The 16,105-nt window shown below is 40.3% G+C and overlaps 1 protein-coding gene across 1 annotated transcript; it reads right to left on the bottom strand.

Annotated features, from left to right (window-relative positions):
* Positions 1-257: 257 nt before the first annotated feature.
* LOC103659216 (nuclear transport factor 2-like) lies at positions 258-872 on the bottom strand. The gene has a single exon (XM_040620286.1). It carries the CDS (start codon positions 870-872, stop codon positions 258-260), a length of 615 nt encoding a protein of 204 aa, XP_040476220.1.
* Positions 873-16,105: the final 15,233 nt, after the last annotated feature.

The following is a 16,105-nucleotide window of genomic DNA, read 5'->3' as shown; positions in this document are numbered from 1 at the left end:
AGCTCAAATGCTACTCCTTCAACCCCACATCTCCTTCCTCATTGCCAATTAGGTAGTGGGGAGCCTTTTGACTAAACACACACATCATCTTATCTTGTGTTAAAGATCACTCTTCTTTACCATTTTATTTTTTTAAACTGTGAAGAAAATTTTTGTGGTTTTTTGTTTCGTGAGGCTTTGAAACATCTGAACGAATCAATATCTGGGCCATGAGGCAGCTGCTTTCTCTTTCACTTTTTTGGGTTACTAGAGCAATGTTAAGTCTTTCCAAGGCTTGCGCTGGTGGGACATAAACTTCTTCTGTCAGAGGCAACTAGCCCAGGCACACAATACATCGTGCACAATACATCTCGGTAGCGGGAGCACACTGCGCCTGCTCCCACCGCGGCCCCGCTCATTTGTGTAAAATGTTTGGAGCATCTGGAGGACTGTGAATAGTATCGGGAAGACGAGGGAGGAGGAAACAGCATGAGTGCCAGGCTGGGAGGAGGCCAGCTGAAGTTGTACAGGACAAGCCGGAACATGGCATTGGTGCAAACCCAAGCATCGTTGATCATCTTTAATAGGAACATCTGGTGGACCCCCACGATTGGGTCTTCATCAGCCTTCAGCTGGCCCACAACCTTGCTGATGATGCAGCTATCTGGAGAGGGCTGACAGTCCTGCCCTGTGATGCTGTGCTGGATTTTCTGGAGTGGAAGACTAGACAACTTCTCCACAGTGGCAGTTTTTCCCTGGAACTGCTGTTCTTCCCATGTAAGACATGCATCAACATAAATAGTGCCTCGCTGGGCTCTGTCTTTATCAAGTAACTGGTAGTAATGTTGGATGAAGCTGGATCTAGTCTCCTCCTGAGTTGGCTTGTGTCCCATTCTGGGCTGTCGCCTGAGGGGCTGGCACGATGGCAGCGGTGGTGGCAACCAACTGTGGTCTCCTTACTCTACCATTATGCGACTAAAATCAACTAACATCTTCTATAGTTTCAAGTGAAAAATAATTGAATTTTTAAAGCTTTCTGACAACTGATTAATATACTCAAGAGTTTGATATACTCTTATAGTTCTGAAATTTACTTTAAACACTTGCCTTAGCTGAAAACAAGTTGAAATGGATTTTTCCTCAATTTATCTTGTAATATGGTAGGTAATAGGTTATACAGATTGAGGACAAAAATAACGCAAAAGATGCAGTAGTACAAATGAATCTCATTAGGAAAATGAGCAAGAAATGAAAATACTGCAGACCATATTTTTTTAAACCCCTAAATATATAATCCTATTCTTTGGATATACATGTGTTTATACGCAGAGCAGATGATTAAAGGGCCCAGAAACTACAACAAATACCTCTCTGTTCCCTAATTACTGAAATTACTTGTAATCAACATTCTGAACAATACTCTCATCTAACTTCTCTAGGCAGCCCCCAAAGCCTCCGGCAGAAAGGCTGGATCATATCTGCCACAGCATCGATCCTAAATCCTTTCTTAGGATTAGCCCAAGAATCAGTCTCAGATGACCCTACTGAACTTCTAGATCATGACATTAAAAGACAGTGACAGTTAGCCTGAGGGTTGCAGCTGTAGCTTCCTTCCTTCTGTTAATGCTAAAGCTCCGAAGTCTGCTTGAGGGAAGGGAGGCAGACTTCTATTTTCTGACTGCCTAAAATTATTTTACTGAGAAATGATCCTTATAGATCACCAACAGTCAAAAATTTTCTATTTCAGAAGACCTCCAAAATATAAAATAAATGTGCTGCCTTTAAAGCAACATTTTTAGGTAGAAAGCTCTAAAACCAGAAGCAGGAAGAATAAAAGCATATTGGGGCCCAGTGCTGGAGGTAAATATATATTTATTAAAATTCACCTGAATGTGAGGATGGTTTCACTACATTAACTCCTTAGCCTTCCTACAAATGATCTGTTTATCAATATCCCCCAGTCATCATTGCCATCCATACACTTTAAAAAAAAAAAAAAGACCATAAAGTAGGAAAAAATACAGAGCTTCTATACTAATTTTAGAGAAACTGAATCAGTCAACATTATTTGCATGTAGTTACACTGAGCAGAAAGAGCCAAGCATCTTACTTGCTTTGCTGGAAACACATACAATTTCCCCTCAAAACAGAAATATATACTTCTTGTCAGAATTAGGACAAAGTATTTTGCATTTTCATAACCAGGTTAGAGTAAATTTATATATATTTGCAAACACTAATTTAGATTCATTATAATAGTTTTACATTGCAGATAACGCTGGTCATATGGTAGCAATCGCTACATTGTAATAGTTTATACTTAATTTCAGGAATAAAAAAAGAATTTTTCATTTACCAGAATATATGTCTATGTGCATTGCAATTTCATAATAAAAACCCGACACTAAACTATTTTAAGCTGAAATTTAGCAATAAATAAGTTTTAAATATAGAAGCAAGGATATAATTGCCTAAGAATTTTTGATTTAGGTATTTCAATTGGAGAGAACAGATTCATTCATTTCTGTTGAACAAGCACTTCTTGAAAACTTAGGCCCAGTGCTCTGTACTAAGAATATAAAATTGGAAGAAGAGGTTCCTGACTTTAGGAAGTATACTATCTAATAGGAAGTGAAGCAAACAAAAAAAAGATCACAATGTTATGATGAGTCCTATAATAAAAGTATGCAAAGCATATGCTGAGGAACCACAGAGGTAGACACTTAGTCATGAAAAGTTGCAAAAAGAATGCTATTAGTGTTAAGTCTCAAATATGGCGGATCGGCACATTTTGCCTTATAAGGTCATCGTAAAATGTTAATATTGGTAATACTGTGTAATATAAATATGTTACATTATAGGAAAATGTATTAAAGTGGAATGTGTATTTAGTTGTTGGCACAACTCAAACTCACTCCTACACTAACATTAAGAGTTAATGTATTTTTCTCTTTTCTATATTACATGGGGTAGCTGTGGACTGCTCTGGAGTCTCACACAAACGGGGAGACAACCTATTAAACCTGAGAATCCATGGTCACCAGTTTCAACTTGGCTTTCAGTAATCCCTTAGTATCAGTCTGTTTGGTCTGCTGTAAGAAAAATGCCATAAACTAGATGGCTTATAAGCAACAAATGTTATTTCTCATAGTTCTGGAGGCTGGGAAGTCTAAGATCATGGCACCCACAGGTTCAATGTCTGGTGAGAACCATTTTCCTCATAGATGGCCATCAAAATTTTCACCATAATCTCACATGGCAGAAGGGGCAAGAAACTTCTCTGGAATCTCTTCTATAAAGGCACTAATTCCATTCAGGAGAGCCCTGCTTTCATGACCTAATCACCTCCCACGGGCTCCACCTCCTAAAAGATCACACTGGGCATCAAGTTTCAGCTTATGAATTTGGGGAGGGGGCATAAACATTCAGTTCACTGTGGTATTTAAATGCATTTTCTTTTTTTTTTATTAATTTTTTTTAAAGATTTTATTTATTTATTCGACAGAAATAGACAGCCAGTGAGAGAGGGAACACAAGCAGGGGGAGTGAGAGAGGAAGAAGCAGACTCATAGCGGAGGAGCCTGATGTGGGGCTCGATCCCATAACGCCGGGATCACGCCCTGAGCCGAAGGCAGGCGCTTAACCGCTGTGCCACCCAGGCGCCCCTTAAATGCATTTTCTAATCAGCTTTCTTGAATAATATCTGCAACAATATTTTAAAAGTTTATTCATTCTGAGCATTTCACATTATATTTCACTAAAAAAATCTTAGAGAAGACAAAAAAAATTCCAATTCCTGGCACACACAATCCAAAACTACCTCTGCAGACTTGCCATCTGTAATTTCATACATGCTTTAGTCCACGCTGCGTCCCTCCTCCTATGAAGGCAATCTTTCAGTTTTGCTCTAAATCCCAGCCTCTCCCCTAATCCTTTTATTCCCAGTTTTTCTGTTCTTTTACCTTCTGTTTGTATTCCATTATCTATCCCTTTGATTTTATTTATATCTTTATATATTACCTGGTGACTTCCATTTTAAAATTAAAAACTGAGATTTTCATTATTCAACAACTGTTCTCATTCCTCTTCTTCACAGCCACCTGTGGTATGTGCAGACTATAACCCCCTGTTCCTATCTCTCCATGTCTCGTTAACTCTCAGTGATCCCCGGTTGAGCTTCTACCCACCACACCACCAGATGATTCCAGGTCAGTCTAGCAGGACCTGTCCAATGAAAACATTTTATTCTTCATAATATTTGATATAGTATCCAAGATTGTCGAGAACTCAGCTGAGTAAATATTTGCTAGTCTTCTTTATTTCTCAGGAAATTTTTAAATAAAATATAACGTGATGGACCCCCCTGAGAACAAAAAGCAGTCATTGAATGTTTTCAATTATTTTGTGTCTTTATACTCCAAAGTGGCAGAAAACAATTCCCCTCAACTCTAAATGACAGTAAATAAATGTTAAAAGGAAGAAGCCTAGGTAGTGTTAACTGGGAAAACTATTCTTTCTTTAGAATGGTTACAGCATCATATTCTCTAAGGAGAACTGCTGATTTTTAGGGTCATGCATCCGAGTAGGAGTGTAGTAAGAGAAACAACAGGCCATGACTTCTTGACAATTAAGAGAACAAGCTAGAAAGGGAGTTTTGCGGGATTTTAACACGCACTGAAACCTGTCCCTTACTCAAAGCCTAAAGGAAAGGGGAGAGGGAAGTACTATAGTGGTGCTGTGTATGAGGGAGGGAGAGAAGTCATAGAGAACTGAGAGATGAGGCAGAGGAGCAGGTGAGAAGGGATGGGAAACCAGGAGAGTCTGCACTGTGGAGAAGGCCTCCCAGTTGTCACACACCATCCTAAAGCTGAAGTTTTCTCCTGTGTTGTGCAAGTCAAAATCCAAGTTAACTAGAACTTTAATCTTAGTACTTTCTTGGTTTTAACTCCATTTTAAGATTTCCCAGGGCCTTCCAAGCAGAAACTGGCACTCTGGAATACTATTCTCATGGAATCTAACTGAACAGAATGACAAAGGGAACTTCCGGAAGTCTGATGCATCCCACCCCCTTTCTGCCTCCACAGACGTAAGGACCATCCATCCCCACGAGGAGAAGTTTGTGAGGGGTCCCTATGGCAGGAGGCAGTGAAGAACCCACTGTTCTGGAAAAGTTGGTCTCTACAAACACAGGACAGAAAATAAAACCAAACCTGACTGCACTCTGTAAGTAGGTTTGGAAACATCCTTTCCGAAGGAAGTAGGCCGAGTCCCTGGGATATACATACATTTTTAAAGGCACGCATGAAGAAGGGAGTCACTGTTTTTCCATCTCTGCTTTTTATCCCGGCCTCCTTCCTTGATTTGTATTAACCTAAACCTTAAATGTTCAAATTTCTCAGTCTTAGTCCAAATTCCTTTGCTTTCTCATTAGTCACCAAACCCAGTGAGTTCTAGCTCAAAAAATATTTCTTCAAAACTTCTCTAGCTTCATGGCAGCACCTGGTCTAAGCCACTATGATTTCTTGCTTTGTCTCCTGCAACAGCTTTCTAGTTATGCACATTCACTCTAGCTTTCTTCCGGATGGTTCTCCACAAAGCATCCAAATAGTCCTTTCAATGTAGGAGTATTATCTCTTGTTTTCTTGCATAGAATATTTCAGTGACTTTCCTTGCTTTTAGGTTAAATACCCTAAATTCTTACCACGGCATATAAAATCATGCGTAAATGTCACATCTAACAACAGTACACTCTCCCTTACTCCTATGGCTGAGCCGCAATCACAGTACTGGAGTTTCTCATACTTCCTAAGCTACTAAGGACCTCATTTCCTCACCTTTTTTCCTCTTTTTTATATCTCTGACAAACAAGTAGTTTCCTTTAGCCTTTAACAATCACTTCCTTCTTTTCACCTTGGATAATTTCTATATATCTTTTATAAATAATCTTAAATATCAGATATTTATGGATGCCTTCCTCTGAACCCAAACTCAGACTACATTTCCACTGGTGTCTACGTCTGTGTGGGTGTGTGCGTGTGTGCATGTGGGTATGTATTCCCTGTATCCTAGTTTTTCATGGTGCTTATCTACTATAAATATGTATATGATTATTATTTATGTTTATCTTACCCTACGTGACCAAAACTTTATTTTGGAAAGGGAATAGGTCCATCCAAATTTTAATTTTGTGCCTTTGAGAGCACAAAGGAGTCTTCTTCTCCTAGTCCTTTTTCTTTTCTCCTTAACGGTATTGTTTGGATCTAAAGATACGTTTTAAAATGAGAGTCAAAGTAAGTCACGAATTGGGTTTGAGAAGAAATACAATCAAACATCAAAAGAGTAACAACAGACAAGTGAGCCAAAAGATGAAAAGATGAATAAAGTAAAGATAAGTACTAGCCTAGAAGAGAGCGCTCTGGAAAACTAATGTCCCAAAAGAGTGCTGATTATCTTCTCAGAAATTAAAAATTTGAAAACAAAAACAAAAACAAAACCAAAAAACCAAAAACGACGCATATGCATTAAAACGTCCTTTTCATTTATTAATAAAATGTACTTTTTGAAATATTACCCACCATTCCCCTTTCAAACAGTTGTATTAAGTTTGTCGTGGCTGCTTAGTCATTTCCACATGCATATGGATTTTCTAATAATTACAACCGAGGTAGAGGTTTGTCTACTGACTTTTTCACTCAACTCACCATACACATTTTCCTGCAGTGTTTACAATAATCACTGTGGTAAGGGCGTACTACACCACTGAATTCGTGTACCAGAGTTTACTACTGTTCCCTGATTTCTGTGCCCATTTTTCTTCAATTGTTTTCTATTAACAATAAGTCTAGAGCAATAGCTAGCTTAATGGGCATATATTTTCCAGTCTTTAATATTTCCTTAGGTCCATCTTCCAAGAGAGAGATTAATCTGAAGCTATGAACATTATTATGGACCTAAATGTAAATTTCAAAATGCTTTACATGAATCTTTTTAAAAGCCATGGAAGAGAGACGACACAAAAATATATCAAAGTTGATGAAACACATGTAAGGGGAGAAAATATGGATTAAAGTCAGAGTACCTGGCCTAAATACCTAGGCTCTGTAATTAACTACCTTCCTTCCTTATCTTCCCTCTCCCTTCCCCTACCCTTCACTCTCCCTTTCTTGCTTTTGTTATCTGCTGTTATTGTTGACAGACCTCAAAAGCATCCTAGTCTATGTGAAATTAGCTTTCCAAAAGGCAAAATTGCTGTTTGAGAAGAAAACACTCAAAACGATTCCTGTGAATCAGATAGTCTATTGTGAGGCAGACTGAATTATGCATTAAGTTGCCACAGATTGAATATTACTATTTCAAGAACTTTTTTTTTTTTCCTCTGGTACTTATAGGAGCCAATAAGTAGAGGAATTTAAGGTTTCCTCTTTCTTGCTGATTTTACCCCTTCCTGTCAGCCTTTCTTACCTCATGCTCTTTCCCAGTCACCTTCCTAAAGATATACACTTAAAACACAAATAATAAATTCTAATTGTTTTGTTGATGTTTAATTGTAAAGAAGAGCTTCACCAGTCTGGCAAACTCATTTTGCATTTCAGAAGAACACATTAACTTTCAGCATAAAATTCCTGTCAAAGACTTTGTTTTGCTACTGCTTTAATTTTCTTGAAGCCTAATTTTCTTTTTTTCTTTTTCTATTTGTTATGTAAGGGAGCTTCTGAAAACACTGGCGATCTCTGCTCATTTTGCCCTAAGCTAGCTCTGCGCTTGCTTCCCCCCCACCCAAGGAAATGCAATTGCTGAGAAAAATTCACGGATAATTCAGCAGCAATTTTACTTCAGCGAACGGAAAGACAAAAGGAATGCATGAAGAGTAAAAAGCTTAGAAAATAACGGATGAAGGGTCATAATGTTTATTGGAATGCCCAGAGTAAAAAAATACAGACTGTGTAGATTTAAAAGGACATACAGGCCAACTTAAATATATTTTCTTTAAATAACATAATTCTCTAGAGTATGTCCCTAGGTGTTTACAGAGACTTGAACTGCATTTTTTTTTTTTTTTTAAGATTTTATCCATTTGAGAGAGAGAGCAAGAGAGAGAACATAGGGGGTAGGGGCAGAGAGAGACAGACTCCCCGCCTAGCAGGGAGCCTGATCTGATGCAGGGCTAGATCCCAGGACTCTAGGATCTCAACCCAAGCCGAAGGCAGAGGCTTAACCAATGGAGCCATCCAGTCACCCCTTCAGACGCACGGTAACTGATCAGTTGAAAACTAAAACTTCTGAGATTATGAGAATGAGTGAAAGTGAAGAGGAAAATTGACCAGAGCAGGCCCAGGCCAGGAGGCCCCAGAAGATGGAAAGTCACTAATCATAAGCTAGAGATGACAGAAGCCCTAATGGGAGCAAGAGATAACCAGCCGTTTCTGCTTCTGTAAACAGGCTTCCCGCCACAGGCTCCCCGCACTACTGTTCCCGCCTAAAGCAGCCGCTGCTCCCCCAGTTTAAACCCACTTACCAGCAGTCAGCATAGCCCTTGGAACCTGACTACCTGCAGTCCCCTAAAAGAGGCCTATAACCCCGTTGCCTGGGGCCCAGATTTTGGAGCACGAGCTCATCTGGGTCCACCAGCATAAAAAATCCGAGTTCTCCTACTTCTCCAAGTGTCACTTGGTCTCTTGCCAGTCTGATTTCTGTTTTTCCACAACAAAAGAGTAAATCCAAGGATAATTTTTTAACTTTGATCAGTATCCTTACCCTGCTAAATTAAATAATAATGTGGACAATCTGGGAACCTTGTAGGAGAAATAAATGGATAGATACATGCAAATAATGAAAAGATCAGGCCTTCTATGTAGAATTTTCTGTACAACATAAAGCATCATAAATGTTGATTGCAGGCGGCACAAAGGTCATAAAAACTTATAGACCATTCACCAGGTTTATCTTTTCAACTTCCCTCCACCCTAACCCCAGATTCACCCCCCCCCCCATTCCCCACAAAACTTCTCAAATTGCTCCCTGCTCCTTTCTTTGTTTTGGCTCCCACTATAGCATCTATTATATGAAATGTAATTTTGTACCTTTTTTGCCCAGAGTATGAACAGAGATACAGACTAGTAGGAAATATGTTTTACGAGATCAGTTGTAAAAAATTTCCTCATATGCTTGTGGGGCTGGCAAAAAAAGTCCCCAAATACATAGGGCATGCTCTAGGAAGGGCAGGATGGAACTCTCTGGCATAAGCTAAACTTGCTGTCTACAGTGGAATTTCTCTTCAAGAAAAACTTCGTTCTACTTGTAAGGTCTTTCAATAGACTGAACCAGGTTCACCCAGATTAATCAGGATAATCTCACTTAAAGTCAACTGACTGTGGAATTTAATTGCACCTACAAAACGCCATCACCACAACACCTAGGTTAACGTTTGAATGAGTAACTGAAGGCAATAGCCTAGCAAGTTAAAACATAAAACGGACAGCCATAGTCCGTGCCTTGTAAACTGGGCAGACATACACACCTTAAACCAAATTTAATTCTCAAATAAAGACAATAACAAAGTCATACTTCCATAAAACATGATACAGTTATCTTGCATACCTTAAGATAGGCTATCCCTTTCCCTAAAAGAGGATGAAAAGTCTTGAGGAAATGCTCACATTACTTCTTTGATATAAAGTTAAATACTGTGATATAAAGTTAACTACAAAAACACCTCTTTTAGATTACAAGAGGATAGGAGATAGAAGAAAACATATTTAGTATGTGTATGTATGTACGTGTGTATAAAAATAAGAAAAATACACACAACTATTACAATCCTCATTTCTGCTACTGACCCCATAGTTGTAGCAGGAATTTATAATTACTTTCTTCCTACAAACTCCAATTTCAATCTTCAAGGGTCTGGGCCATTAGCCGTCCTGTTCAAATTGTACTTTCACACTGGCTTTAATCATAAGACATGACAGTACCAGGAGATACCCTAGGGAATGTTCTGTATTTCGACCTACTCTTCCTCACTTCTACTGTGTAGTAACAACCCAATTCCCCCTTGGTAATCTGGGTCAGCCCAGAAAATATTAGAACTCATCTCTGCCTATTAATCCAGAGGCATGCCGAGACCATCGTGGTGAGGTGACAGTCTCAGCTTCCGGGTCAGCGGTGGTACTGTTGTATCTCCTTGAGGACACATTCTTTTGTTCGGAGCTAAGGACTCCAGACCCACAAAAACTAAGGTCATGGGGATAGGATAGCACATGTTGGTTAGTGTAATACAGAATGGCGCCACTCCCATTTCCACTCTCGGATTCCTGCATCAACGAAGGCTAGCTGTGGAAGAAACTGCACCACATCACAGATGCTACTTTAGAGCACACACCACCCCCTGGAGGACACTGCACTGGTCCCGTAAGTATTGTCATCTATCTGGCACCATAACAGAAGGCTGTTTTTACTGTTCATTTCAGGATGATGCAAACATGGTGAGATCAATGATTTTCATGAGCATGGGCCCACTGCCACACTTTATCTGCCAGCCAATGAATTCCTTGAATAGCAGCAATGCTGTACAATACCATGGCGGTGGACAAGGTGTCATATAAATCACATGGGTGGGATAGTTTGGCAGAGGTATTGAGTGCAGGAGAGGTAAATCCATATCCAGAGTAACCGTCTATTCTAGTAGGAATAAAGTACTGCTATTTCTAGGATAGAAGCTGTCCAATGTCATCAGTCTACCACCAGGTAGCTGGCTGTCGACTTGGGGATCCAGTTTTATTCTATGGTGCCTAGTTTTATTCTCTGCTTCTGGCACCATTAGCAGTAGCTGTAGGTCAGACCCGACTTAATGAGTGTAAGTCTGTGTTGCTCTATGTAAAGTCTCCATCCCTGCCACCATGGCCCACTGGGCTCATGAGCAGATTGACAATGATAGGTGGCTAGGGAAAGAGGNTGACTTACATTCAAAGAAATGGGTACTTCTACCCACTTGATTTAAAAAATCTACTGAGGTAACCGTTTCATGAGCAGTCGTATGGGATGCAAGCATCTTCATATTCCTTTCCATTCCTAATAACCTATGCACATGCCTCTTCCCCAAATCTTGTCACCAGTTTTCCCAGTCACGTTCCTTCTAAATCCTGACCATCTAGCCAAATCACTAACCACAGCCAATGAGTTGCTACAGACTTACACCTCTGGTCATTTCTCCTTCCAGGCAAAAGGTACAACCAGGTGTACTGCTTAGATTTCTGCCATCAGGATTTCCCTTCACAACTATCTTTTAGGGATGTCTAGAATATAGTCCAACAGCTGTCCACCTTAGGTGATGTTTGCATATCATGCGGAACCATGCATACGAGAACCATTTTTCTTCAGTCAATTATCCACAGAGAACTAACTTTCCATGAGAATATTGGTGTGGACTTCAAAAGTAAACGTAATGGAGCATGAGAGAGGACCAAAGGGCATCTGGGCCACGTTATGCAACGTACTTATGCCTTCAGGGCCTGCTGATGCCTCATCTTGTATATACCACTTCCACTGGATGATGGGGTACTGCTTGGCATGCCCAAATTTATGGCTTGAAGGCTCAGACAATACCCAATTCATAGTTGCTGCATCCATGCAAAATCTCCATACCGGCCACCATGATCACTTTGTTCATAAGCTCATTGGGCACTGAGAAGAGTGGCTATGGAAAAAGGCTGACTGGTATCCAGAAATGGGTAACGCTATACATTTGATTAGTAAAATCTGTTGAAATCACCATTTCCCAGGACACCACAGGTTGCCTGGTAATTTGGTGAACTGCGGATAAGTCTTTCTCCTAAGGCCCATAGTAAACCAAAAGTGCTTTCTCAAATTGAGCATTATTATCTCTAGGGGATGACTGGGCTTTGTTTCAAGAACCTAAGGGTCACAGTATGATTAACTTAGTGATGCCAGCAAAGGCATTAAACTTCCAGCATCATTGGATTTACCAGATTATATGCTACAAATGTTAGAGCAGTTTGCATGGCAGTCCAGACCTGTTTCAGAGCCTTCTCGTTCTGGGCCCCACTCAAAATGAAGTTTTGGTCACTTAGTAAATGGTTCCAAGTAGCATAAACAAATTAAGAATATGTTTCCATAGTCCATGGAGGCCCATTAAGTTTTACACTTCTTTTGTTGTAAGAAAGGCCAGATGCAGCTACTTACCATTCACCTTGGGAGGGATATTTTAGTATGCGCCACACAAATGGGTCTCTAGAAATATACTAAGATGAGAGGGTCCTGAAGTTTTGTTGGATTTCTTAGTGTCTGACACACAGCATACTTGATATATTATTTAATATCAATATTGTTGATATTTATATATTAAATAGTATATCAAGTATAGTTTGCTCACCAGGTCCAATCAGTAGAATATCCATATAATGGACCAGCATAATATCTTGTGGAAAGGAAAGGCAATCAAGGTAACCCATGAGGCAAATTATGATTCAGGGCTGGAGAGCTGATATACCCGTGAAGTAAGACAGTGAAGTTAATAGTATTGCTTGCCTTGCCAGCTGAAAACAGGACTTCTGGTGGTATAGCTGTATTCCAGTTTTAGAGGATATGCTGATTTCCTCAAGCAATAAAGTGTTCCACGTGTGGAACAGAAGTTGCAGCTAGAGTTTCCCACCTGGTTAAGCTTATGATTATCTGAGGTCATTCTGCAAGAGCTGTTTTCTGCATTGGTCAAATAAGTTGAATGGGGATGGTAGGAATTACCACATCACATTCTTCAACTCCTTGATGAGGGCAATCCCTGGAATACCCAGGAATGGAACATTGCTTAAGCTTTTTTTCCTTAGGTAAAGGCAGTTCTAGTAGCTTCCACTTGGTCTTCCCCACCGTAACAGTTATCACTCCATAGTTTGGAGAATCAAGATGAAGTTCTGTCAGTTGCTGAGCAGTCGTACGGGATGCATAATATATATAATTACAATTATATATTCTGGAACCGAGGAAATAACCACAGTATATGTTCAGTAAACAACTGGACTGATGACAGATGGATTGGAGCTAAAATTCCACTGATCACCTGACCTCCATAAGCCCACATTCTGAATGGTGGACACGGTGATGCTGTGTCTCCAGAAATTAATTTCAGTTCAAAGACAGTGTCCATCAATCCTCAAAAGTATCATTTCCCTTTCTCCAGAGCCATCATTCTGGTAAGTGGCCGTAAGTCCTTTGGCTGGGAGAAAAAGTAACAGTACACATCTCTGGAAGTATCACAGGGTCCTTACTCAAGTAGAGTTCTATATCTGTAAACTGGCTAAGTCTGGGAGTTGATTGAGGGGCCATGACTCAGTGTTTCACTGATTCAAGATGGACTTCAAGAAGAACCACAGAGCTTTTGAGGGATTTTGAGACCCTACTTACAGATCTTTTTCTCAGTTTTAGTGCCAGGTATGTCCTCTGGACCATCTAGGACACATGAGCAATTCTTACCTGATAAATTCACTCTAACATCCCCATCTTCCTAAGCCTCTGGATACTTTCCTCTCAAGTATGATAAGGCAGCTCTGGCACAGGTGAACTTAGAGTCTCAGCCCTAGAACTAGCAAACTGTTGGAACCATTTCTAATTCCTCAAGCTAAAGCACTGACTCCAGAATCTCTGCTTAGTGAGTCCATTATGGAAAGAGTCAACCTGATCCAACTTCAGGTTCCTTCTACCTTAGGATCCACTTTCACACATATTTTCCAGATTTCTGTCATTATAAATCAGAAAAAGTGTGCCGTTCTTTTATCATGTAATACAGAGCTTCATGGGTTATACTTTGTAGTTCACTGTTTGGAGTCTGCTGGAAACGGAGTTTGGTTCTGGGTCTGGCAGCAATTAGGGGTCATGGGTGTAGGTCTTGAGGAGATCATCAATGGCTTGCAAACCTCAGGCCCATCCAATTTACCTAGGATAATATCCCGTAAAGTCAACCAATTTAAAACTTTTTTTTTTTTTAAGACATTATTTATCTGACAGAGAAAGAGTGCGTACACACGAGTCAGGGCAGAGGCAGAGGGAAAAGCAGACTCCCCACTGAGCAGGTAGCCCAATGTGGGGCTCGATCTCAAGACCTTGAGATCATGACCCGAGCCAAAGGTAGATGCTTAACTGACTGAGCCATCCAGGTGCCCCACCAACTGCAAACTTTAATCACACCTACAAAGTATACAGCAACACCTAAATTCGTGTTTGATTGAATAACTGGGAATTATAGTCTAGCCAAGTTGACACAGTCCCCTTCCTCTCCATGTATTCCCCAGAGACTGACTCCTCACCAGTCACTCAGTTCTTAGAAATGTAACCATGAGACACTTTTGTGTGTGTGTGTGTGCGCGCGTGTGTGTGTGTGTGTGTGAGAGAGAGAGAGAGAGAGAGAGAGACAGAGAGAGGGGGGTGGGGGGTGGGATGGGAGTGCAGTGGGGGCAGAGGAAGAGAGAATCTTAAGCAGGCTCCACACCCAGCATGGGAGCCTGATGTGGGGCTCGATCTCACAACCCTGAGATCATGACCTGACTCGAATCAAGACTCAGACGTGGAACTAACTGAGCCACCCAGGTGCCCTGACACTGGTTCTTTTTAATTGCTGAAGATACAACATACAAAGTTTGGGTGCTGAAAATGTACACTGTTTTGGGACGAGCAAAGCATGAAATGACAAAATGCAGAGAGAGAGAGGAATATATAAATGCGAAGAGAGGTACAGATGAATGGATCAGAAAGTGCTGACTCTGCTGGAGTAGCTTCCAGTGGTTCCTAAGACCCTAGCATACCCTTCTCCTTGGATTGATAAACCCCAGTATCCCTGCAATACATTCCTCTTTTGAGCTTATTTTAATTGGGTTTCTGTTGCTTGCAATAAAAAATATTCTATGAAGCTTTCAAACAAACAATTTGAGACGGGAAAAAAAGCACTACTGAAAAATGCAACGTAATGAATAAAAAGTAAAGCAAGACATTTTATCAAAAAGAAAAAATAAGGGCATGCAATAGGATTTAAAGCCCAGCCTCTGAAGTCAGATATAACGGCTTCAAACCATGCCAGAAGTGGGACTTTCCATTCATTAATTGAAAAAAAGAAAAAAAAAGAAAAAAAAAAGTGGGCATCTCCTGTGCATCAAACATCATCCTTGACATGGAGTACATTAGGAATACACCATCCTTACTCACACGGAGTTTAAAAACTAATGAATATTCCATATATACTATCACAAGGTCCTGTGTGCAGATTGAGGCTTGATACTCGGTGTTTAACTAAAATCACAGGTAGTAAGTATTTATGCCATCTTCACAGGTCTGGTAAGGACATGAAGTGAGAGAGAGAGAGCACAAGCAGGGGGAGTGGCAGGCAGAGGGAGAGGGAGAGGGAGAAGCAGACTCCCTGCTGAGCAAGGAGCCGGATGCAGAGCTCCATCCCAGGACCCTGGGATCATGACCTGAGCGGAAGGCAGATGCTTAACCGACTGAGTCATCCAGGTGCCCCTGCTTTTTTCTTGAAGATTCCTAATTTTTATTTTTCAAGGTGACAATATGCCCATTAAAATATTACATTTTTCTAGTTTCTCTTGCAGGTTGGTATGACCACATATTTAATTCTGGCCACTGAGACTGATGTAAAAGCATTGAAGAAAGTCCCTCAATCAGATGTGGGACAGGCATTCTGTAATGGGCCTTTTCTTTTGCTTTTCTCCCCTTCTCTCCTTTCTGGCAACTATTTTGAGATGGAGCTGCAGCCACCATGCTGTAAACCTGCAGGAAATGACTCACTATGGATGACAGAGCAGAAAGATAGAAGCCTTCATCTTAGTTGATTGCACAGAGCTACTAAACTAATTGTCAACTGCTTACCTCTGGGGTTCTTTTATGTGAAAGAATAAATCTTGTTGTGTTTCATCTTTGTAGTATGGCATCTATCATAGCAGTAAAATATAATTTTTTAACTGAAACAGGGATTTTCAGGAAGTAACAATTTAAGGTCAATGTCAATAGACAAAGTTTTTGAAATTCAAAGGGATAAGGACAAAATTCAGTTATGAACAGCTATCGGTATATGCCTTCTCTTCTCAGAGCATTCTTCTCTGTAAATCTAGCT

This window comes from Ursus maritimus, unplaced genomic scaffold (assembly GCF_017311325.1).
Source record: "Ursus maritimus isolate PB19 unplaced genomic scaffold, ASM1731132v1 scaffold_10, whole genome shotgun sequence".
Taxonomy (NCBI): Eukaryota; Metazoa; Chordata; class Mammalia; order Carnivora; family Ursidae; genus Ursus; species Ursus maritimus.
The sequence above is the reverse complement of the archived record's forward strand: the minus strand, read 5'-3'. Positions and strand labels throughout refer to the sequence as shown.